Source organism: Pristiophorus japonicus, chromosome 8, assembly GCF_044704955.1.
Source record: "Pristiophorus japonicus isolate sPriJap1 chromosome 8, sPriJap1.hap1, whole genome shotgun sequence".
NCBI lineage: Eukaryota > Metazoa > Chordata > Chondrichthyes > Pristiophoridae > Pristiophorus > Pristiophorus japonicus.
This window is the reverse complement of record NC_091984.1, coordinates 63,605,243-63,630,119: the sequence shown is the minus strand read 5'-3', so window position 1 is coordinate 63,630,119 and position 24,877 is coordinate 63,605,243. Positions and strand designations below refer to the sequence as shown.

Genomic DNA, 24,877 nt, shown 5'->3' with positions numbered 1-24,877 from the left:
CATGCAGCCGTGATCCTTACCAGCGGATCCATCACAGACCCAATTCACGTCCGGACTGGGGTCAAGCAGGGCTGCGTCATCGCCCCAACCCTCTTCTCAATCTTCCTCGCTGTCATGCTCCGCCTCATAGTTGACAAGCTCCCCGCTGGAGTGGTACTAAACTACAGGACCAGTGGGAAGCTGTTCAACCTTCGCCGTCTCTAGGCCAGGTCCAAGACCACTCCAACCTGTCACCGAGCTACAGTACGCGGACGATGCCTGCATCTGTGCACACACAGAGGCTGAACTCCAGGACATAGTCGATGTATTTACCGAGGCATATGAAAGCAAGTATAGTCTGCTTGAATCACCAACTCCAGTAGTGCATTTCATAGCCTTCAAACCCTTTATGAAATAAAATTCCCTTGCTCTGTACCAAATCTCTTACAAACTTAAATCTTGTATTTATGTCTCCTTGTTCTAGACCCCTCAAATCTCTGCTCTCCCATCCGTTCATAATTTAAAGCACCTATCAAATCACCTCTGAATCTCCTCTATTCCAACAAAAACCATTCCAATGTGTTACTGGCATTTTATAGATTCACAATTACATTGTGACTTTTTTTATATTCTACATTTCTCGCCATAAAACCCAGTATTCCATTAGCTATTTTAGGACCTTGTCAACTTGAGGTGTTGCTTTTAATGTTTTCAAATCTAAACCCTCAAACCCCTCTGCTCTTCCACATTATGTAGATTTCCCCTATTCAAAGTATAATTATTACAATTATTACTTTTTATCAAAATATGCCATCTCACATTGAATTCCATCTTTTTTATTTGCCTACTCCACCATCCTATCATATCCTTGCAGCATGCAATAGGATGAGGTGGCACTGGAGGAAATTCTATCTGATTGCACCATTCTGCCACTCACACCTTCAGTGATGTCGGGTGCAAAGGATGTGGCTGCAACAACTGCCTTGCCTGCCCGTTCAAGCTACTCCATCTCCCTCCCTCTCCAACCAGGAAACACTGCTATAGGCACAATGGGTGGTATTTTGTAAGGCCGGTGTAGAGCAACAACTATAATTATTTAGGTAGTTAAACCAGATAATTGAGTCAGGAGTAGCGGAGTGTATCTCTGTGCTGCCTCCTTTGTATTTGTGAATTGGCCATTGAGTTGCTATATGTTCCATGGTCTGTTCTGGGTGACCACAGTCGCAAACTGGAGAGTTTTAAATTTTTCATTTGTGCATCAAGTATCTGCATCTGCCATGGTTTGTGTGGATGCGGTTTAGGGTTGCCCATAAGCTTCGTGGAAGATCGAAACCAGAGATCTTTTGCGTCGGGTCTTTCATGAGGTGTTTGTGTGATGACTTCTTCAGGGTTGAAGTCGCATTGTCGAAGGTTAAGTGCGAGGGTCCGAAAGTGATTGCGTGACTTCAAGCTGTGTGACGTTGTTGAGATCCTGGTGGATGGGGAGATGTTCATTTTCCACGATTCTCTGGACTTCCTGGAGGGTTGCGGCATCATGACTAATATCTGGTGTAGCGATATGCAACAGCATGGGCAGCCAAGGTGCTGGGGTCAGCTTGAGGGTTCCAGTGATGCACCGCATTGCAGTGTTCAGTTGGACATCAAGTTGAGAGTTTATACCGATGCACAATACACAACACCGAGTACACAAGGCCCATCACTGATGTCCATAGTGCTGATGCTCCCCAGCTTGTGCTTGCCAAGTTGATCCTTGTCTTTGTCTTGGCGACTACTTTCTTCAGGTGGCTATGGAAGGTTAGTGGCGGTCCAACTTCACAGAGGTCGGAGTTGCATCATGTCAGTGTTGCCGAAGGTCGCTTTCACGGTGTACTCAGCGTCCCTGTTAAGATGGAATGCAGTGACTGTTTTGTGAGGATTTGGCGTGAGCCTCTATTTCCAAAAATAGTCTTCAATGGTGTTTAGGTCCCTATTCAAGGTGGATTCAATGTCGTTGAAGTAAGTGGGTCTTATCCTTTTTTCCAATCCCCATAGCCCCTGTCCAACCTGAAAACACTCCCACTGCAGTTTAAAGCCCAAGGGAGTTGCACCACTGCATGCTTGAGGTAGGATTGACTGACTTTATTGCAAAAAACGATTCTCTTTGTATAAAGTAGAGCTGAAAACCTTATACATGTTTTCTAACTTCGAACTTCAGATTTAATTTTGGTTTGAGCTGACTCCCATTGGGTGGGGAACAGAGTAAATGTCTTATTTGGAGCAGTACCATGCTATTTGCCTTCAGAAGAGACTTGGGAAGTGTGAGCACAGCTGTGTCATTCAAACACCTGGTTATTTATTCAGTGGGTGTTTTTTTTTTGAGGCCCATAGAAATTATGTATGGCACATTTATCAACAGAAATGGGATATAAGTTGTAGTACATCAGTATTTTCAATAGGAGAAATTGAATTTTTGTCTTTAAATGCTCTATGCAATTAATATTTGGAGTTCTGGAGGTGTGCATGGTCCATGCAGGAAATATATTGCACACCTTGGGTCCAAAGAGTTTTAATTCAGGATGTCAGTATTTTAATTTCCAATTTTAAATGTTAGCTCAACAATTGTTTGATTGGACAGGAAGGCTAATAGATCAGCAAAGATCATCATGCAAACATAAACCAGATGCTTTTTTGTGATTGCTTTTGTAAGTTCATACTACTCTGTCAAGATCTGGTAACATTAAAAATTGCTTGTTTTGTCCTGCTGAAGCAGATTACTTTTTTGACTCCGGTGTTAAGTGATTAGATTTTGGTCATTTATGTGCATTAGGTTTCCCACTCATTAAATAATTTATCTTCTCGTCCAGTCCAGTCTTTCCCTTTGTCTTTTTGCTGCCCCTTTTATGTTTTGACGTACTGAACAATATTTATTTTAATTGGCCTTGATTTTGACTACTGCGTTTGTTTAGTGACTCAGCCAAAGGAGCAACGGCGTGTCTGGTTTGCTGATGGAATCTTACCTAATGGAGAAGTTGCAGATGCAGTAAAACTGTCAGCAGGTGGACCATCCCCGACAGGACCTTTGGCAGTATCGCATGATCCTGGCAAAGAATTTGCAACCAAAACTACAGCCTCTGAGGTAAGAGACTTATTAAAAGAAAGCAGTTTGGAAATAGTGCTATATTAACTTCTCTGTTTATTCTGTTGTATGCAGAAAAAATAATTTTGAGGTGATTTTGTTCTTCAAGGAAGTACATTTATTAAGCATATTCCTTAAATGTCTTGGCCTGTATGCTTATTGTTGGCCATTTGGTACCATGTTGAGCTGCTGGTTGGGTTTAACCTGGAAAGGCAAATTTTAAGTAGCACTCCCCCGATTTGATGAAGTTTTAATCTAGTGATAGTTGCGAGCAATGGGTTATAGCAGTGCTCTGCATTCATAGAGTTGCATTATGCCCCACTGGGGTTGAAGAAACAATTTTGAGGCAAGGCTGCATTTAATTAGCCCTTCTGAAGCATAAAAATAATTAGCAAGGCATGATATACTGGTAAGCATGCAGAACTCCATTTATAATTATAAATGAATGGGACAGTTCAGTAGGGGATGCATTTCTCTTGGTTGTGAGCTGCCTTGATCACTGGTGTAGTGTCATGTGATGTAGCACTGGCCATCGGTTATGAATTTGGGTCTGCAGTAGATATCTTCAATGGCGCTAGTTGCTCCTATAAACAATCTAAGCATCTTCATTTTATGCCGTAGGCTTGCACTGCCCTATATCTATTTGTACAATGGCGTTACCCAGGGGTGTATCAATGGAATGAGTTGACATAAGCTGAGGGGAGGCTTGGTTCGAATTGTTAAGATCCTTTACTCCACAGTAAAGCGAACATACGGAGCAATAGTTATCAAATTCACTTGGCTTAATAAAATCTAACTCTGCATTATATAAAAATCATGTACATGTTATGCTCACCCCCCTCATCCCTTCTTAGTGGGTCATTTAATTGATTGATTTAAACAGACCAAGTCCTCTGCATACAGACCTATTGAGTTTGCCTTTTCTGGGGCCTTTGTACATCGGCATCTATGATTGGGGGGAAAAAAACTGGATTGCTTTTTAGGTGTCTGACACTACTTTATTTCCAACTATTCAGAACCAGAAAGAGATCAAAAACTTTGCAACACAATGTGTGATATGTTTATCAATTATGGAGACATGCCACCAAATTATTTAGTATTGACAGTCTGAAGAAAAAACATCAAAGCTAGTATCTTAACTCCTACCATCTCAGATCTCCTTTTTAATTTGGAGGAATACGGTGTGCTTATAAAACACTTTGAAAGAATTTAAAACGTTATTTTAAATGAGAAAATGGTCAAATGATCCTGAACCGTGATGCCCTCTATCAATGCATGTTATATTAAAAATCTTACATCAGCATGTATTTCCTGTCAACTTTTACCATTTATGAATTACAATATTCACATTTATGATGGAAGCTGCCGATATAAACTTGTCAGGCTGTAATTATGCTTCCCACTATTAGTGGTGCAGGAGGATGTAATTGTACTATGGTAGCTTTACATAGGCAGTTTTCTTCATAAATGTGGATATAAGAATTTATGATAAAATTAACAGGAAGTGTTTGCAGAAGCAAGCTTTTTAATATATAGATATCGAATATCAAATTAGATTTTTAAAAAAGGACTGAAGATAGGACTTTAAAATGGGGATTGAATTATGTCTGCATGTCCTGGTCCAACTATTGCCTGCCTTTTACCAACTCTTCACCTGAAGACTGCATTTGGTCTTGACTTTCTGTGTAATGGCAGGGGGAGATAAAGTAATCTTTTTTTTTTTAAAAACACATACCAAGACATTTTTAATAAGATCTATGTAAAATGCTTCTGAGTTAGGCTATTATGACTTACGAGTGTTTTATCCTAATCAAATCTCTGACTCATGACTAACATTACTGAGAACATCAAATTTCTAACAAAAATATCAGATTAGAGAAGTTTCTAGTTCAATTAATTTTTCAGTCCCTTTTTTTTTACAAAATGGGATGAAAGAATAGAAGCAAATGATTACTGTAGATTAAACATAATTGTTAGTATGATCCAATAAACACTTAATTGTTGCACTGATCCAAAGTTCAGTTATGTGTACGTTGGATACAGACCCGACATAACTTGCTTGAAATGCTCAGATTGTGTTATAGTAAACAGTCTTTGCATTTTTTGTGTCGTGGAAAATGGATCTGCATCTAATGCCACCCATTTAGAAATATGTTGGGACTGCTTGTGTACAATAAAGTTTAAATAGTCGAATGCAATACACCCTTGGATAAAACCTTTTGTGCGTTTACATGCAAGAGGAAGATTCTTGTTCATAGCAATGCAAATATAATTGTATTAAGAACATAAATAGGAGTCATTTGGCCCTTCGAACCTGCTCTACCATTCAATAAGATCATGACTGATCTATCTCAACTCCACCTTCCCGCACTATCCCCATATCCCTTGATTCCCATAGTATCCAAAAATCTATCGATCTCGGTCTTTAATATACTCAGCGACTGAGCATCTGGAGCTCTCTATGGTAGAGAATTCCAAAGATTCACAGCCCTGTGAGTGAAGAAATTGCTTCTCATCTCAGTCCTAAATGGCCGACCCCTTGTCCTGAGACTCTGACCCCTAGTTCTGGACTCGCCAGCCAGGGGAAAAATCCTCCCAGTATCTACCTAGTCAAGCCCTGTAAGAATTTTATATGTTTCAATGAGATCATCTCTCATTCATCTAAACTCTAGGGAATATAGGCCTAGTCTACTCGATCTTTTCTCATAGTACAGTCCCTTCATCCCTGGGATCAGTCTAGTGAACCTTTTGTTGTACTCCCTCTAAAGCAAGTGTATCCTCCCTTGGGTAAGGAGACCAAAACTGTGCACAGTATTAAATAACTTCTTTACACAATAAACTTAAGTAATTTGTTAAGTGCCTACAAAACAGTGTTGTCCAATAGAAATTGCTGACTGACCACAGGCATGGCTACGAAGACACTGTTTTGGCCACATACACTAATAGTAGAAAATGCAATACACACAATGAATAAATGTATTTCATGTGTATATTTACTTAAAAAAAAAAATTTAAAAAAAAATTCTACTTCCATTCAGTGCAATCGTTCTCTTTGACCAAAGTTTGAAATTCTGGCATGAATTTATCAGAGGCAGCACATCATAGTGCAGCTTTTAGGTTCTTATCCAGCAATTGCAAGCCATACTTTGATTTTGTCAAGAGTGATTGCTAAGAATGTTGATTCGCACAATGAAATGTGTCAGACCTGCCCCACTCCATATAGAATGCATTTAGATGATGCTTGTTCTTTGCCAAGAATTGTCCTGTTAGGGCTACTTATTATTGGCTGGATTTCCTTTCTTTTGCTGACCTGGAGTGGTTATTCCGATTGATGGAACCGACTGTGATCAAAGCTCCCCTCTCCATACAATGGGGTCAAGTTTCGGGCTGCGCCTAGAATGGTGCAGCCATGCCTGATTTCTGTGCTCAAAACCGCGCCGAAAACTTACCTCTGTATTCTCCACTCCCTCAGGTCGATCCAGGCCCTCAGCACAGCGCAGCACAAGCTGTGGGGGGCGGAGCCAGGTCCCTGCGCTGAAAACAGTGCCGGGACCTCTGCACATGCGCGCTACAGTGTGCGCGCATGTGCAGTAGCTCCAGGCGCCCGAGGCTGTGTGGAAGGGGCCCAAAGCATGCCGCCCCTAGACCTGGCCAAATGGGCTCACTGGGGCAGCGAAAATCAGACTGCACCTCCCTCCTCCAGCTCCTGCTCTGGCGCTCCCTCCCCCTGTTCACTCACGCTCCCTCTGGCTCTCTTTCCCCCTCCCGCTCTGCTTCCTGCCCCCCGCCCTCCAGTTCCCGCTCTGCTCTGCTCCAGCTTCCCTCCCCACACCCCCTCCTCCAGCTCCCACTCCGCTCCAGCTTCTCCCCACCCCATCTTCAGGTCCGGTCCGCTCCCTCTTCACATCTTTGGCGGTGCCCGCCCACTCGGCATCTTGCTGGGGGCGGGCCCCACCTGAAGTCTTCGGCCCGGCTTCTTCTTGTCGGCCAGGCCCGTTCAGCCTCCTCTCTCTCTTTTTTTTTTTCTCTCTCTCTCTCTCTCCTCTCCTCTCCTCTCCTCTCCTCTCCTCTCCTCTCCTCTCCTCTCCTCTCCTCTCCTCTCTCTCTCTCTTTTTCTCTTTCTCTTTCTCTCTCTCTCGCTCTCCTCCCCCTCTCTCTCTCTCGCTCTCCTCCCCCTCTCTCTCTCTCGCTCTCCTCCCCCTCTCTCTCTCTCTCTCGCTCTCCTCCCCCTCTCTCTCTCTCTCTCTCGCTCTCCTCCCCCTCTCTCGCTCTCGCTCTCGCTCTCGCTCTCGCTCTCGCTCTCGCTCTCGCTCTCGCTCTCGCTCTCGCTCTCGCTCTCGCTCTCTCTCTTCCCCCCCCCCCCTCTCTCTCTCGCTCTCCTCCCCCTCTCTCTCTCTCTCTCTCTCGCTCTCCTCCCCCTCTCTCTCTCTCTCTCTCTCGCTCTCCTCCCCCCTCTCGCTCTCTCGCTCTCTCGCTCTCGCTCTCGCTCTCGCTCTCGCTCTCGCTCTCGCTCTCGCTCTCGCTCTCGCTCTCGCTCTCGCTCTCGCTCTCGCTCTCGCTCTCGCTCTCGCTCTCGCTCTCGCTCTCGCTCTCGCTCTCGCTCTCGCTCTCGCTCTCGCTCTCGCTCTCGCTCTCGCTCTCTCTCTCTCTCGCTCTCCTCCCCCTCTCTCTCTCGCTCTCCTCCCCCTCTCTCTCTCGCTCTCTCTCTCTCTCCTCCCCCCCTCTCTCTCTCGCTCTCCTCCCCCTCCCCCTGCTGTCAGAAACAGACACAGAGAGAGACACACGGGGGGGGGGGGGGGGGGCCCTGTCCCAGCCCCAGCACGCTGTTGGAGGTCTCCCGGTGCTGCAGTTGGTGAGTAGAAACTTAATTTTTTATTGATTTTTTTTTTTGATTGACTTGATTGATTTATCATTTATTATTGATGATGGCTCTTTATTTGTCAAAGTGATGTGTTTCATGTTTGTAAACTTCCCTTTCCTCCCTCTCCCCAATCTCTCTTCCTTACGCCTGATTTTCTGAGCGTACAAAAATCTACACTTAGAATGGAGTAAGTTAGTTTGGAGTAAGTTTTCGCTGTCTAAACTTACAAAACAGACGTAAGTGGCCAGACGCTTTTGGGGGGAAAAAAAATCTGTTCTAAAATGAAACTGTTCTAACTCACTAGAACTGGAGCAAACTAAATGCCAAGAATTGCAATTTCTAAGATACTCCATTCTAAACTAGTTGCTCCCAAAAAATAGGAGCAACTCCGGTCGAAACTTGACCCCAATGTTGCTGGTGTTTCCATGGTGCTGAGTTCCAGCGTTTTCACTCGTGCTACACAATCTTTTTAGCAGATAACCAATAAGCAGTAACCAAGGAAGTAAAGTACACATAATGATCAAAAAATGTTTGCAGTCTGCTTTTCATCATACCATTTTACAACAAGCACAAAGCTTAAAAGTACATGTGTCAATGCCGTGTGAATTAGTACTCGCACAACAACTGTCTAATGCTCATTTTTTAGTTACTAATCAAAAATACAATTCGCCACTTCTGGATTCCCAATTAACCACATGTGACTAGTGGCTAACATATTGGACAACACCGCTATAGAACTTTTTGTTCCGTATTTTCAATGTTAAAAGATTGTGCTGCTGCAATAATTACATTAAATTGCGCAAAATTTGTTTCCCCAAGAAAATTTACAGCATTTATACATTCCCCAAGGTTTGCGTTAATCATGATCTTCAGGTTATTGTCAGTCTGTCTAGTGGACGATTCTGATGGGTTAGCTTTAGTTGTAGATTGTCAATATTTACATGGATACAGTATGAATGGTTATATTACCAGAATAATTTTTTTGACAAATTTTAGGCTAGTAATTTTATTAGTTTTAGTTTAATTACTGTATAATTGTTTGTCTTGTTATTTGAAGCAGTTTGTGAAATATACAAATAGGAGGTAAGAAGAATAAAATTTGTTCAGTTCATCTAACTTGTCTTGTCATTTGTCCATTCTCAAGAACATCGTAAACAGCATTCATCTGTGTCCTGCATTTTATTAAACCTGTTGAATTGGTTTGAGTACCCCCACATTGTATTTTTATGTCTGTCAAAGTATTTATCATTCTCTTGTCTCCTGTAAATATTGTCCTTTTTTGCAACTGTTCCAGGCCATATTTCAGTCTTGTCTTGTGTATGGGTGGTTACCTATACTGAGTGTCAGATTTTCAACATTCAGGTGAAAACTGCATATAGTTGGAAACTCTAGCTTATGCAGATGTGGAAATGATCCAAGATATTATTTTGGTATACAATTTGTTGATCATCTTGGACTTTAGAATGTGTCTATTTGATGTGCAGTAGTGTGGAAACTGAACATCCCTTTTTATAAATGTTAACGCAGACTCTTATCTGCTGCATGTGTACCTATATATATTAGGTTTGTGGAAAATGTTTCTAAATTGCCATCAAGATTGCATATGCTACAATTTTCATTATCTACCCCAAACTCTTTAAAGATGACTACATATAGTAGGCAAAGTACTCGAGTATATGGAGAAAGGAGTGGAAAGCAAAATGTTTTGAGGGTAATAAAAGACATAACTTGGATGAGTATCACCATAGTTTAGAAGTTTTAAGTTGTCTCTAAGATTTCATCATGTAACTTCATCTTGTACTTGCCTGTTGTCATTAATTTGTGTTACAGATGCTGTTTGAGAAGTTGTAAGTGTCCTACATCTGTTTGGTCGGACGGGCGCAAACTTTGTTTCCTAACAAGCTCTTTTTTTCTTTGACTGTCTTTGCAAAGTCCTGACTTGAAAATTTGTGTAAACTGCAGGAAGAAATTTTACACGGACTGTCCTGACCAGTGTTATCTGCCTTTCATGGATCACAACTTCACAGCCTTTGAGTTCTGCAAAAGATTACTGGAAAGGTCTAAAAAGAAGCAGCCTGAGAAACGAGACGAGCTCATTAAAAGAGTGGCTACAGCATAGACCTATGCAAAGTCCTCGATTACTGTTCCATTCAGTTGCTCCTAATGGGATGGGGAAAAGTCCGTTAAATGCATCAGGAATATCAGATCCAGCCCTCATCCTTGATGCCTTTGTAGGGTAAGCGCAAGTTTAAAGAAAAAATGGTTTCACCTCTCTTTGAGGTTGAGATCAGCCCAGCAGCTGGATTGGTCCAGTACAGGATCCATGGTAGTTGTCATCTTTTCACTTTTGGGGAGGGGAAGGGAAGGAGGGTTGGAACAATAAAACAAAATTCCAGAGACAACTTGAGTGCTCTAAATTGCTTTGCATCTTGGGTGTTAGTGTGTTTGTTTCTCCTACTAATGACCTTGCGCTGACTATGTACCTGTTTCCTATTCCTGTTTTTTTTTTTTTGCATGCAATATGAGGATATGCCAGTGGTATGGTGCTGACCATCTCCTTGATGCTCTGTTAGGACCTCCATTCTTCACAGTATGTCTAACACTGATCGTTCTGGGGTGGAATGAGGGAGATAAAGCTTGACTTTACTTTAGGTTTGGAGGAAGAAAGGGAGTGAGAAATCCATAACACTAGTCTGGCATTTATTCCTAGCATATAATTCTTAGTGGTAGAGTATGTGTTTATGTACATGATCACTCCACTGTTTTCTCTCTCAACCATGTCATTATGGGGAAGTACTAGGAAGTATTCAAGTACTTAATCAGAGAATCTTACGTGCCTCATATCTGCTCGTTCAGCATGATATTAGCAGAAGCTTGGGAGCAAGTTGACTGCAGTTGGTACATGGTGTGCGGACAATGGGAAAGGAAAGCAACATTGTATTGAAAGAAAAATTGTATACAAAGTTCTATATTAACAACTTGCAGTTATAAAGCGCCTTTAATGTAGAAAAACTTCCCGCACAACAGCATAGTCAAAAGGTGAAAATATTGGGAGGGTGGCTAAAAGTGTGCTCAGAGGTGTGTTTTACTGAGTGACTTACGCAGTGGCTCTTGAACATTTTTGGTTTCAAATGGATTAGTAATCACTGACCCCCGCCCCGCCCCCCCCCCCCGCCCGCAAATCTAAATTATAATACAGTTGTACCTCTCCAGTCCGGCACCTTTGGAACCGGACTGGTGCAAGACCAGAGAATTTTCCGGACAGCGGGAGGTCACGCTGACCCTAGCATGTCAGCAGTACCTTAGAATTAACAGCTATTGCTGCCAAGGACCCGGCTGCATTCTGCGCAGGAGCCTACTGCGCAGCATTTCTCAGACCCAGCTTCAGTGCCTCAGTCAGCCACCGCGCCCCTTGCTCCCCTCTGATCCGACCAAGGAGGGAACATCGGAGGCAGTGGGGAGAAGAGGAGCAACTAGCCCCAGGACACATCGTGGGTCACGACCCCCCGCCGGGAATGATGCCGGACCAAGTGATGTTGCTGGACGAAAGGATCCCAGACTAGAGAGGTACAACCTATACGATAAACTCCTTGCACATTTACATTTCTGAATGTAAAGCTCATCAGTGTCTTGTTAAAGGGACTTGCATGAAGTTTTGCCAGGGCTGTCCGATATAGTAAACATTGATGTGATGGTGATAAGGCAATTTTTATCTTCGTCAGCTGAAAAGTAATCCTACAGGTTCAGCAACATGCCTGTTGAATATTTCATTGCACGATACCTCTCTGACATAGGAACAGGATTAGGCCATTTAGCCCCTTACACCTGTTCTGCCATTCAGTAATATCATGGCTGAACCTAACTCCATATACCCACCGTTGACCCATATCCTAATACTTCTGGTTAAGAAAAAATTGGAATCTCTGATTTAAAATTAACAATTGATCTAGCATCAGTTGCTGTTTGCTGAAGAGTGCCAAATGTCTACCACTCTTTGTGTGTATAAATGTTTTCTAATTTCACTCCTGAAAGGTCTGGCCCTAATTTTTAGACTATGCCTCATAGTCTTGGACTCCCCAACCAGCAGAAATAGTTTTTCTCTCTCCTACCCTATCTGTTCCCTTTCATAACTTAAAAACTTCACTCAAATCACCCCGTATCCTTCTAAATTCTAGGGAATACAACCCTAATTTGTATAATCACTCCTCGTAATTTAACCCTTGAAGTCTGGGTAACAAAAAGGAGGCAAAAGCAAAAGACAGAAAGGAGATGAGGAAAAGTGGAGGGCAGAGAAACCCAAGGCAAAGAACAAAAAGGGCCACTGTACAGCAAAATTCTAAAAGGACAAGGGGTGTTAAAAAAAAAAAACAAGCCTGAAGGCTTTGTGCCTTAATGCAAGGAGTATCCGCAATAAGGTGGATGAATTAATTGTGCAAATAGATGTTAACAAATATGATGTGATTGGGATTACGGAGACGTGGCTCCAGGATGATCAGGGCTGGGAACTCAACATTCGGGGGTATTCAACATTCAGAAAGGATAGAATAAAAGGAAAAGGAGGTGGGGTAGCATTGCTGGTTAAAGAGGAGATTAATGCAATAGTTAGGAAAGACATTAGCTTGGATGATGTGGAATCTATATGGGTAGAGCTGCAGAACACCAAAGGGCAAAAAACGTTAGTAGGCGTTGTGTACGGACCTCCAAATAGTAATAGGGATGTTGGGGAGGGTATCAAACAGGAAATTAGGGGTGCATGCAATAAAGGTGTAGCAGTTATAATGGGTGACTTTAATATGCACATAGATTGGGCTAGCCAAACTGGAAGCAATATGGTGGAGGAGGATTTCCTGGAGTGCATAAGGGATGGTTTTCTAGACCAATATGTTGAGGAACCAACTAGGGGGGAGGCCATCTTAGACTGGGTGTTGTGTAATGAGAGAGGATTAATTAGCAATCTCATTGTGCGAGGCCCCTTGGGGAAGAGTGACCATAATATGGTGGAATTCTGCATTAGGATGGAGAATGAAACAGTAAATTCAGAGACCATGGTCCAGAACTTAAAAAAGGATAACTTTGAAGGTATGAGGCGTGAATTGGCTAGGATAGATTGGCGAATGATACTTAGGGGGTTGACTGTGGATGGGCAATGGCAGACATTTAGAGACCGCATGGATGAATTACAACAATTGTACATTCCTGTCTGGCGTAAAAATAAAAAAGGGAAGGTGGCTCAACCGTGGCTATCTAGGGAAATCAGGGATAGTATTAAAGCCAAGGAAGTGGCATACAAATTGGCCAGAAATAGCAGCGAACCTGGGGACTGGGAGAAATTTAGAACTCAGCAGAGGAGGACAAAGGGTTTGATTAGGGCAGGGAAAATGGAGTACGAGAAGAAGCTTGCAGGGAACATTAAGGCGGATTGCAAAAGTTTCTATAGGTATGTAAAGAGAAAAAGGTTAGTAAAGACAAACGTAGGTCCCCTGCAGTCAGAATCAGGGGAAGTCATAACGGGGAACAAAGAAATGGCAGACCAATTGAACAAGTACTTTGGTTCGGTATTCACTAAGGAGGATACAAACAACCTTCCGGATATAAAAGGGGTCAGAGGGTCTAGTAAGGAGGGGGAACTGAGGGAAATCTTTATTAGTCGGGAAATTGTGTTGGGGAAATTGATGGGATTGAAGGCCGATAAATCCCCAGGGCCTGATGGACTGCATCCCAGAGTACTTAAGGAGGTGGCCTTGGAAATAGCGGATGCATTGACAGTCATTTTCCAACATTCCATTGACTCTGGATCAGTTCCTATGGAGTGGAGGGTAGCCAATGTAACCCCACTTTTTAAAAAAGGAGGGAGAGAGAAAACAGGGAATCATAGACCGGTCAGCCTGACCTCAGTAGTGGGTAAAATGATGGAATCAATTATTAAGGATGTCATAGTGCATCTGGAAAATGGTGACCTGATAGGTCCAAGTCAGCATGGATTTGTGAAAGGGAAATCATGCTTGACAAATCTTCTGGAATTTTTTGAGGATGTTTCCAGTAAAGTGGACAAAGGAGAACCAGTTGATGTGGTATATTTGGACTTTCAGAAGGCTTTCGACAAGGTCCCACACAAGAGATTAATGTGCAAAGTTAAAGCACATGGGATTGGGGGTAGTGTGCTGACGTGGATTGAGAACTGGTTGTCAGACAGGAAGCAAAGAGTAGGAGTAAACGGGTACTTTTCAGAATGGCAGGCAGTGACTAGTGGGGTGCCGCAAGGTTCTGTGCTGGGGCCCCAGCTGTTCACATTGTACATTAATGATTTAGACGAGGGGATTAAATGCAGTATCTCCAAATTTGCGGATGACACTAAGTTGGGTGGCAGTGTGAGCTGCGAGGAGGATGCTATTAGGCTGCAGAGTGACTTGGATAGGTTAGGTGAGTGGGCAAATGCATGGCAGATGAAGTATAATGTGGATAAATGTGAGGTTATCCACTTTGGTGGTAAAAACAGAGAGACAGACTATTATCTGAATGGTGACAGATTAGGAAAAGGGAAGGTGCAACGAGACCTGGGTGTCATGGTACATCAGTCATTGAAGGTTAGCATGCAGGTACAGCAGGCGGTTAAGAAAGCAAATGGCATGTTGGCCTTCATAGCGAGGGGATTTGAATACAGGGGCAGGGAGGTGTTGCTACAGTTGTACAGGGCCTTGGTGAGGCCATACCTGGAGTATTGTGTACAGTTTTGGTCTCTTAACTTGAGGAAGGACATTCTTGCTATTGAGGGAGTGCAGCGAAGGTTCACCAGACTGATTCCCGGGATGGCGGGACTGACCTATCAAGACTGGATCAACTGGGCTTGTATTCACTGGAGTTCAGAAGAATGAGAGGGGACCTCATGGAAACATTTAAAATTGTGACGGGTTTAGACAGGTTAGATGCAGGAAGAACGTTCCCAATGTTGGGGAAGTCCAGAACCAGGGGTCACAGTCTGAGGATAAGGGGTAAGCCATTTAGGACCGAGATGTGGAGAAACTTCTTCACCCAGAGAGTGGTGAACCTGTGGAATTCTCTACCACAGAAAGTAGTTGAGGCCAATTCACTAAATATATTCAAAAGGGAGTTAGATGAAGTCCTTACTACTCGGGGGATCAAGGGTTATGGCGAGAAAGCAGGAAGGGGGTACTGAAGTTTCATGTTCAGCCATGAACTCATTGAATGGCGGTGCAGGCTAGAAGGGCTGAATGGCCTACTCCTGCACCTATTTTCTATGTTTCTATTCTGGTAAACCTACACTGCACTCCCTCCAAGGCCAATAAATCTTTCTTATGGTGTGGTGCCCAGAACTGCTCTCAGTACTCCAGGTGTGATCTAACCAGGGCTTTGTACAGCTGCAGCATAACTTCTGCCCCCTTGCATTCGAATCCTCTCAATATAAAGGCCAGCATTCCATTAGCCTTTTTTATTATTTTCTGTACCTGTTCATATTTTAATTATCTGTGTACCTGCACCTTCCTCTTCTCTCCGCACCCCCCCCCCCCCAACCCCAATCTTTGAAACCTGACTGTTTTTAGCTTTTCACCATTTAGAAAGTAGTGCCCTGTTTATCCTTTTTAGTTCCAAAGTGGATGACCTCATATTTGCCTACATTGAAATCCATTTGCCACCGTTTTGTCCATTTCATTTAATCTATCAATATCCCTTTGTAATATTATGCTTTCATCTACACTGCCTACAATGCCACCTGGCTTTGTGTCATTGGCAAATTTGGATATGTGGCTTCCCATGCCATAATCTAAATCGTTAATAAATACTGCGAAAAGTTGAGGCCACAACACCGATCCCTGTGGGACACCACTAGTTACATCCTGCCAATTTGAGTACTTGCCCATTATTGCTACTCTCTGTCTCTTGTCGCTCAGCCAATTTCCTAATCAATAGTGTGACTTCAGTTACATGGGCATCTACCTTAGTTACGTCTTTTTTTCAGGGACTTTATCAAATGCCTTCTGGAAGTCTATATAAATAACATCCTGGAGTGGGATTAGGCTCGGTAGCACGAGTTGAGAACACTGACATTGTTTTAGGTGTAACCTTCCACCGCCTAGCTACTCCCTGCACTGCTGCTGAGTGTTTAGGGTCTTTTTCCTTCCTCGCTGTTGTTTATTGGCCTGTCTGCGCTGGAATATCGCTGATGCGCTGCCGGGTGTTTGGCATTTCTGCCATCGGGACACTGCCAGTAACCTGGACCGTGGCTTTAGTCTGGGTCCAGTCACAGGCCCAGCAGTTGTACTCTGAAGGTTGGCTTGATCGTCATTCCAGGCCCTTGGACAAGGCTAATGTGGCAGCTCCTTCCTACCCTCCCCCAGTCCTGCAAATCTGTTCTTGGTATCTCTGCAGCCTCCTCTCTCCTCTCTCCTCTCTCTGGATTGTCAGTCAGTCAGTCAGTCTGAGGCCCCACCTATCCAGTTACATATCTGTTTCCGGAGCTGCCTTGGCCCCAGTGCCTGCCCGGCGATTGCCATGCTGCTCGAGCTGACGAAGGAAATCAAAAGGAACTGCCAACAGTGTGCGGCTGACCTGCACCATCACGGTAACCAGTCCTGTTTGCATTATTCTGCAGACCCCCTGGAAAGTCTCTACAGAGCCCAATTTGAGAACTGCTGTCTTGAAGGAGGAAAAGGGGTGGGGGTTGAGAGGTAGAGGTTTAGGGAGGGAATTCCAGAGCATAGGGCCAAGATGGTGAAGGCAAGGCCACCAAAGATGCAGGAATGGAAGAAGGAATGCACAAGTAACCAAAGTCAGAGGAGTGTATTCGGATAGGAGGGTGTTGGAGATGGGGAACTGACAAGGCCATGAAGTGACTAAACATGATTGAGAAATTTACTTAAGAGGCATTGGGTTGGGGGTTGCCAATGTAGGAAATTGAGGACATGAGAGATTGGTGAGCAGGACTTTGTGTGAGAGAGGATACTGGCAACACTATTTTGGATGAGCTGAAATTTAGAGGGTGGAAGATGGATAGGTAACCAGGAGAGCATTGGAATAGTAGAGTCTGGAGATGAGAATTTCAGTGGCAGATGGGCTGAATAGGGGTGGAAATAGACAATCTTTGTGACGGAATGTACGTGGAATTAGGGCCATCTTCCAAATGTTTAACTGGATGAAATTGTGGCTCATCTAAGACTGGATGTTAGATTAGCAATTTGACAGCACAAAGGCAGTGCCTGAGTACAGAGAAGTGATGTCATCAGCCTACATCTAAAAAGCCAAGTATAGATCCTTGGGAACTCGAGGTAACCAGACAGGAAATTAAGTCGTTGTTAGTGATCTGTGGCTACGATTGGATACACGGGAGTGGAACTGAATGAGGGTAGTCCACCAAGCTGGACAATGGAGGGGGGGACACTGTGTTGGAGGAGAATCGTGTGATTGACCGTGTCCGATGCTGCAGAGAGGACCTGGTGGGGAAAATGCACCATAATCGGCGAATGCGGTTTGTGACTTTGGTTAGGGCTATTTCCGTGCCGTGGCATTTTGCCTCGCCACCTAACTGATTCTTTTACCAATTAGCTTAAATCTGTGTTCTAGTTACCAATTTACCTGCCAGTGGAAATGGTTTCTCCATATTTATCAAAACCCCATATAATTTTGAACACTTCTATTAAATCTCCCCTTGACAGTTTCTGCTCTAAGGAGAATAATTCTAGTTTCTTGAGGCTCATCCCTGGAATAATTCTGGTAAATCTCCTCTGCAGCCTCACCAAGGCTTTGACATCCTTCCAAAAGGTGTGGTGCCCAGAATTGAACACCGAGCTGAGGCCTGAACAGTGATTTATTAAGGTTTCACATAACTTCCCTGCTTTTGCATCTATGCCTCTATATTTATAAAGCCAATCATCCCATATGCTTTCTTAACCGCTTTATCAACTTGTCCTGCCAGATCTCTCTGTTCCCTTTTTCGATTGTACCATTTAGTTTATATAGTCTCTTCTCATTCTTCCTCCTAAAAAGCATCACTGCATTAGATTTCATCTGCCATGTGTCTGCCCATTTCACTATTCTTTGTCCTCTTGAAATCTGCTGCTATTCTCCACACTGTTTACTATGGGGGAATTTTAACCCCAAAAAAGGATGGGTTGGGGGTCAGGTGGGAAGTTAGTGTTAAAAATCTGAATCCTGACCAGAACCCCCCCCCCCCCACACTTCCACTTTTAAAGGGGGGCGAGCAACCAACCTGCTCCCAGGAGATGGGCTGCCCATTTAAATATTATAATGAGGCTGGCATGCCTCCGATTTAACCACCATTTTAAATTTAACTGGCTGGTCAGGTTTTGCAGACCTCGTGAAATCCATCAGCTAATTGAAGGCGAGAACTGATGGATCCAGGAGTTAAATGCCATTACACTTGCCTAACCCATCGCGCACTGATGCCCCTCCGATCCCCCATGTCATCTGTCTCCCCACCTATGCTCATTTGACCCTCTGATCATGCTCCGGACCCCCCCGCCCGGCCCCGATCACCCTCCGGCTCCTATTGTGATCCCTATCTCCTCTCTGGCCTACTGCTGCAGGCCTACCCATCTACAGCCAGCCAGCCTCTCCATCTGGCTAGCTGCAGGTGGGAAACAGGTTTCAGATGCAAATCAGGCCCTCCTGTTCAATTCGGCAAGTCCTGCAGGAAACCCAGGCTTCCAGACCACTTGCAAGCATTCTTCCATCCCCCACCCCTCCAAAATCAAGCCAAAGGATAACAATTCAGGCCTGTATTTCTAAGTTTTCTGTTATCTGCAAACTTTGAATTGTGCCCCCTTTCCCACCCCCCCCACCCTCAATATCCAAGTGCAGATCATTAATACATATCAGTGGATGACACCACTGCACACTTCCCTCCAGTCTGAAAAACAACCGTTCACCACTGCTCTCTACTTTCTCTCTTAGCCAATTCTCACCAGGTACAGGGTCCTGCCTTTCTTCAGGTAGTACATTGGGTAGATTTTTGTGGCCATATATCTCATTCACTTCTGATGGCAAAGTTGTGGTGTTGCTCTTATGTTGCATATTATGCTACAGAATTGTGGCACACTGCTTTCTAAATTACCATTCAATAAAATAACTTGTCCAGATCAGAGTTGTCCATAATATTGCTGCACAATATGTCGTGCTCTCCCGGCAACCCCTCTGAATCTGTCTGTGGCCTAGCCCCTTCCTATCTTTGCAATCTCCTCCAGTCTTTTATCCGCTCCAGCAGTCTTTTGGTTTCCCAGGTCCTCTTGCCTTTCTTATTTGCATCTGCTTTCCTTTTGCTGCAACATTGAGAGTTTTCAGTCACCTTGGCCCCACTGTCTGGAACACCCTCCATAAACTCCCATGCCTCTCTCTTTTTTTTCTCCATGTTAGAAAAGCTTTCTCAAAAACCATCTTTTTGACTAAGCTTTTTCATAACTCTCCCACTGTGGCTTGGTGTCTGTTTTAAAAAAAAAAAATCTATTTTATTTTTCTTCCCCTCTGTAAAATGTCCTGGGGCTTTCTACATTATAAAAAAAAATACTATGGGCCAGAATTTGCGGGTGGGTATGACCTCTGAATACACAGTCATACCTTCTTTGAAATGGACCGCAAGTTTGGAATTTCCACATGTGCTAAACCCTGAACTTTTGATCTGTCAATTGCTCACCAACTGCCTAGCAATTACATACGAAAATTTTACGACTGATGCAACGGATGCAAGGTTTGTTTGCTTCAGTGCAAGGGGATACCTCAGATCCAAAGCATCGTTCAGCATGTTTTAACATTTTGTTCACAAAAGTGAAATTGGAACATTACAACAGATGGAAGCACCTGATCTCTGCATGAATAATTTAGTTGTGAGCTTCGTAGAATTGCGAAGAGCTTTTTGTTAGTTTGTTTTAGTGTGTACACATTTAATCTCTATTATTGAAATCCTGATGTTGCAGCTTGGTGTGTGGCAATCTGAGTACCACTGGTCAGTTCCTGTACCTCGTGGTTGTAACGGACTGAATTCAACTGATACTAAATCCCAAATAAAGAAGGAAATGTTAATCCTAACTATTATTATATATATGTATATATATATCTTATTTCCTGACATTAGTCACGGTACAGTGCTGTTGTCATTGACCATGCCTGTTCTGTGAGTGGACTATGCAACATTTAGCATGTTGGGTGCTCATCTGCACCCTCTCCTATAATAATATCTGATGCAATGGTTCCCATATATCTGTCGACACTAAGAAACTTGATACTTGCACTGATTGGAGCACTAGGGTTCCCAGGTATGCTTCCACACTCGCTGAGCCCCTGGCATCAGTGGGCCATTATGCTGCCCTCTAGTACTGTCAAACAGCAAGTTCGCAAAGGAGGGTCCTCGTTGGGTAAGTGTACATTGCCGGTGAGTCGCCGCCGACCACAACATACAGGCATATATAAATGCAAATTGTTACATCAAAGCTCTTCATTGGGAAGATATTAACACATTTTTGATTTTGGTTTAGAGGGTCAATATCTCAAACCTTAAATGTATATTGTAAATGTTGCTATTTAGTTTCTCCCAGTACAAAATAGATAAAATGTTGCATAAGGAGGGAAAGCCTCATGATAGAATAACATGCTTTTGAGGGTCAAAGATCCTTAAAATTGCCTTGTAGCCTATGCTGATTTTGAACGTTTGTGAAAGGTGGAGAATGAATACTGCTACCCTAATGCGCATATAGCTGCTGAGCTTCTAAATGGATTTAAAAAAAAGTATATTGCCAATTTGAAGTATTTAATCCAATTATAAAGAACTAAATGATCCTAGCTGTAAAGAAATTGGGCTAGACTTCGGCACATTATCGCCCATATAAGCGCTGAAATTCAGGCTATCGCCCATATTTGCTGAAAAATGGAAACTAGTGCCCGATTATTGCCCATTTATCACCGGCGCAACTTTCGGCATACAGGAATGAGCTGCATCACCCGGCCTATTTATTAAAAAAAATTAAAATATGACGTCATCCTCATCCCCGGGAATATTTATAATAGAAACTCGTGCCCGATTATTGCCGAGTGCTACTTTTCGGCATTTTGCCCAAATGATCACTGGCCCAAAAAGACGCTCAAGAAAAGCTGCACTCACCTGGCCTTATCTCGGCACTATGGGTGCCATTTTGTAACTCGGAGGATCTTTAATAAAAGGATGCTTGAAGTGGTTTTCAGGAGAAGCAATTTGTGTGATTTTAAGTGTGATTTTGTGTGATTGACTCTTGTCAATCATCTAATCGCATTTGTATTGAGGTCAAATTAAGAAGAAAAATTAAGGGCATTTATAGTGATGGGGCTTGAAATTTCTCACCCAGTATTGATGACTAATCACATGCTGCAGAATAGAGATGGGCAGGTTTATTGAATAACATTGTGCCCAAAAGGTGACGGATTGCTCATGAGGAGGAGACGTTGCACCTAATGCATTTATAGGGGTAAGTGATCATACCTGGACTTGTCTGATAATGCGTGCGTTAGAAGGCTGCGATTCCAAAAGAAGGTCATCAGTGAGATATGTCAGCTAATTAAGGGACATCTACAGCCTACCACCACCATCAGGTCCGCACTGCCCATTGAGGTTAAGGTTACTACAACACTTTCCTTCTATGCATTGGGCTCCTTTCAGGCCTTAGCTGGCGATATTTGCAGTATCTCTCGGCGCGCCACACATTGCTGCATTTGACAGGTGACTGAAGCCCTTTACGCACGCAGGATAGACTTTATAAACTTTTCTATGACCAGGGAGGCACAGAGTGATAGGGCTTTGGGTTTCTCGAGAATAGCAAGGTGCAGAGAGCAATAGACTGTATGCACATCACCCTGCAAGCACTTTTACAGGATGCAGAGGTGTTTCGGAATGGAAAGGGATTCTATTCCCTGAATGTGCAGCTCGTTGTCGACCACAAGCAAATAATAAGGCAGTAAATGCAAATTTTCCAGGGAGCATCCATGATGCGCACATCCTTGCGTGAGCGCACTGTCTGACCTGTTGCCTCAAGGTCACGGTTGGATGCTGGGGTATAAAGGATATGGCCTTGCCAGCTGGCTCAAGACCCACCTGCATAAGCCCCAGACAGAAGCCGAGAAGCGTTATATCGAAAATCATATAGCCACACACACTATTGTCAAAAGACAATTGGAGTTCTGAAGCAGCGCTTCAAATGCCTGGACCACTCCGGAGGCAACCTACAATACCACCCTGAGCAGGTCGCTGAGTTCATTGTAGTGTGCTGCACGTTGCATAACCTAGCTATCAGGAGAGGACAACAATTGCCAGATGGGACTGCCAGTCCACCTCAAGAGAGAGAGGGGAGACGGAGGACGAGGACCTCGGGGAGGACAATCAGCCTTGCGATGAACCCATGCCCCCACGCCCCCCCCCCACACCACTGGAAAAGCTCCGTGGTAGTAACGCAGCTGCAAAGCTCTTGCGTCAGAAGCTCATAAATGAACGCTTTGCGTGAAGTTATGTTGATGACTCTTACAGTTGCATTACGTTTCATCCTTGCCTGGCCATTGTTTGCAACCCTTGTATTGATGTTTTACCGTGCGTTATTAAAAGGCACATCACAACAATTGTAAACTTTAACACCTTTAAATAATTTAACAGCTACTTTTTTAACAATGGATGAAGTAGCGGGCCACTCCCAAGTCGTCCAGTGCCCACGCCGACCCCACAAACTTTTATATAACACCGCCGCCCCCCCCCCCCCCCAAACAGTGAACACAATTTTTAACACAATATAACAAGAACACCCTCCACCATCCCCAACAGTCAACATTCAACAATTTTAAAAAAAATAAAACAATAATATATGCCTCCCCTCCCACTTGCGACCACGCTTCCCTCCTCTACCTTGACCCTCCTTGTTGTAACCCCCTTTAGTTTCCCACATGATCCCCGAGTAATGAGACAAAGATGTCTTGCAGCAGAGCACCTCGAGGGCTGCTGCTGTGTGTGGGTGGGAGTGGGGGGAGTGACATTGGTAGAATGACCCCCAGTGGATCGAGGAGAAGACATTTGCGAAGAAACGTCTTGAGAGTCAGAAGGATGTTCTTCCTCCTGTCTCGCATCTGTCGTGCTGGTTGCTGGTACGGCACCTTGGGGTGCAATGCCGTAACCTGAAACCCGACACTATCGTGTGCCACAAGGCATTGACAGTCGGTCTTTCGCCCCATTGCTGCAACTATCTGCCCCATACCCTCCGTTATTCTGGCAGACAGTGTGGCAATGTTGCTGGTCAACCCACCAACCGCCTGGAGGAGCTCTAGATCTATGTCGATGCTCGCCCTCAACAATGACACTATGTCCTCATTGACATCTGCCTGTCACAGCGTGTGTCTACCTCACAGACTCGACCTCTATGGCGTCAGCATGGGCACTGGACAACTTGGAGTGACCTGCTGCGAGCCGCTTGGCCCTCTACTTCATCCGTTGAGGATGACGTGGCCGCGGGTACCAGAGATGACACTTCTGGCTCAGAATCGTCGTCCTCGTCGGTTTGCTGTTCGTCACGCGTGATGAGCATGACCTGCAGCGGTATCAGTGTTGCTGCAGGGGCCTCCCATTGTTCCTTGGGAACTGGAAAACATAATTGAGGTTAGTAGAAGAGAAGGGGAGACATGAGTGATTGCGCTGCGCAGGCATATGTACGAGGAGCAACACTACTGCAATAAATGTGAAAGAGAGACAGTACATATGATTAACATGAGGGTGCAGAAGCTGCATAACATTACTACATTCATATATTATCAAATGCCATTAAATTACCACTGCTTTACATATTACTCACGTGGTGCAACAATGGGATCTGCACCACCATGGGTGGCAGAACGATTATGGGTGCCCACTAAGGCTGCGGCACGTTCCTCAATCAGTTAGAGGCTGCAGCTCAGCAGGCTATCCTCCGGTCCGCCTCTGCTCTGCATGATTCTTGGATGTCATCTTCTGCAAACGTGCTGAGAGCATAGCATAAGCTAATTGACGAGGTACTATTACGGAAACACAACAGATATTGTAATCCACAATTAGCCACATGCTATTCATCGTTAATGTTATATGCTAATACGGTTTGTATCCAATGGATGCATGGTTACAACATCTACGTTTAGAGAAAATATTTAAGATCGTGTTTAGGAACTAATGCTCGACACCAAAGTAATAGGAAAAATGCTGGAGTCTATTATAAAGGATGTGATAACGGCACACTTCGATAATATCAACAGGATTAAACAAAATCAACATGGATTTATGAAAGAAAAATCATGTTTGACAAACCTACTGGAGTTTTTTGAGGATGTAACTGATAGAATAGATAAGGGAGAACCAGTGGATGTAGTGTATTTGGATTTTCAGAAGGCCTTTGATAAAGTCCCACATAAGAGCTTATTGTGCAAAATTAAAGCACATAGGATTGGGGGTAATCTATTGGCATGGATTGAAAATTGGTTAACTGACAGGAAACAGAATTGGAATAAATGGGTCTTTTTCAGGGTGGTGGGCAGCGACTAGTGGGATACCACAGGGATCAGTGCTTGGGCCCAAGCTATTCAAAATATATATAAATTATTTGGATGAGGGAGCCAAATGTAATATTTCCAAATTTGCTGACGACACAAAACTAGGTGGAATTGTGAGTTGTGAAGAGGATGCAAAGACACTGCAAGGTGATTTAGATGGGTTGAGTGACTGGACAAACACATGGCAGATGCAGTATAATATAGATAAATGTGAAGTTATTTACTTTGGTAGGAAAAACATACAGACAAAGTGTTATTTAAATGGTAATGACTTGGGAAGTGTCGATGTACAGAGGGACCTGGGTGTCCTTGTACACCAGTCATTGAAAGCAAACATGCAGGTCCAGCCAGCAGTTAGGAAGGCAAATGATATG

The 24,877-nt window shown here is 43.8% G+C and overlaps 1 protein-coding gene across 2 annotated transcripts in view; it reads left to right on the top strand.

The window, feature by feature from the left end:
- The window catches only part of zfyve9a (zinc finger, FYVE domain containing 9a), a 129,737-nt gene that overhangs the window by 78,250 nt on the left and 26,610 nt on the right, over nucleotides 1–24,877 (top strand). For both annotated transcript variants that reach the window (XM_070886870.1, XM_070886871.1), the window contains one exon: nucleotides 2,925–3,094. In XM_070886870.1, coding sequence (XP_070742971.1) covers nucleotides 2,925–3,094 — 170 coding nt within the window. The remainder of the gene's footprint in view (nucleotides 1–2,924; nucleotides 3,095–24,877) is intronic.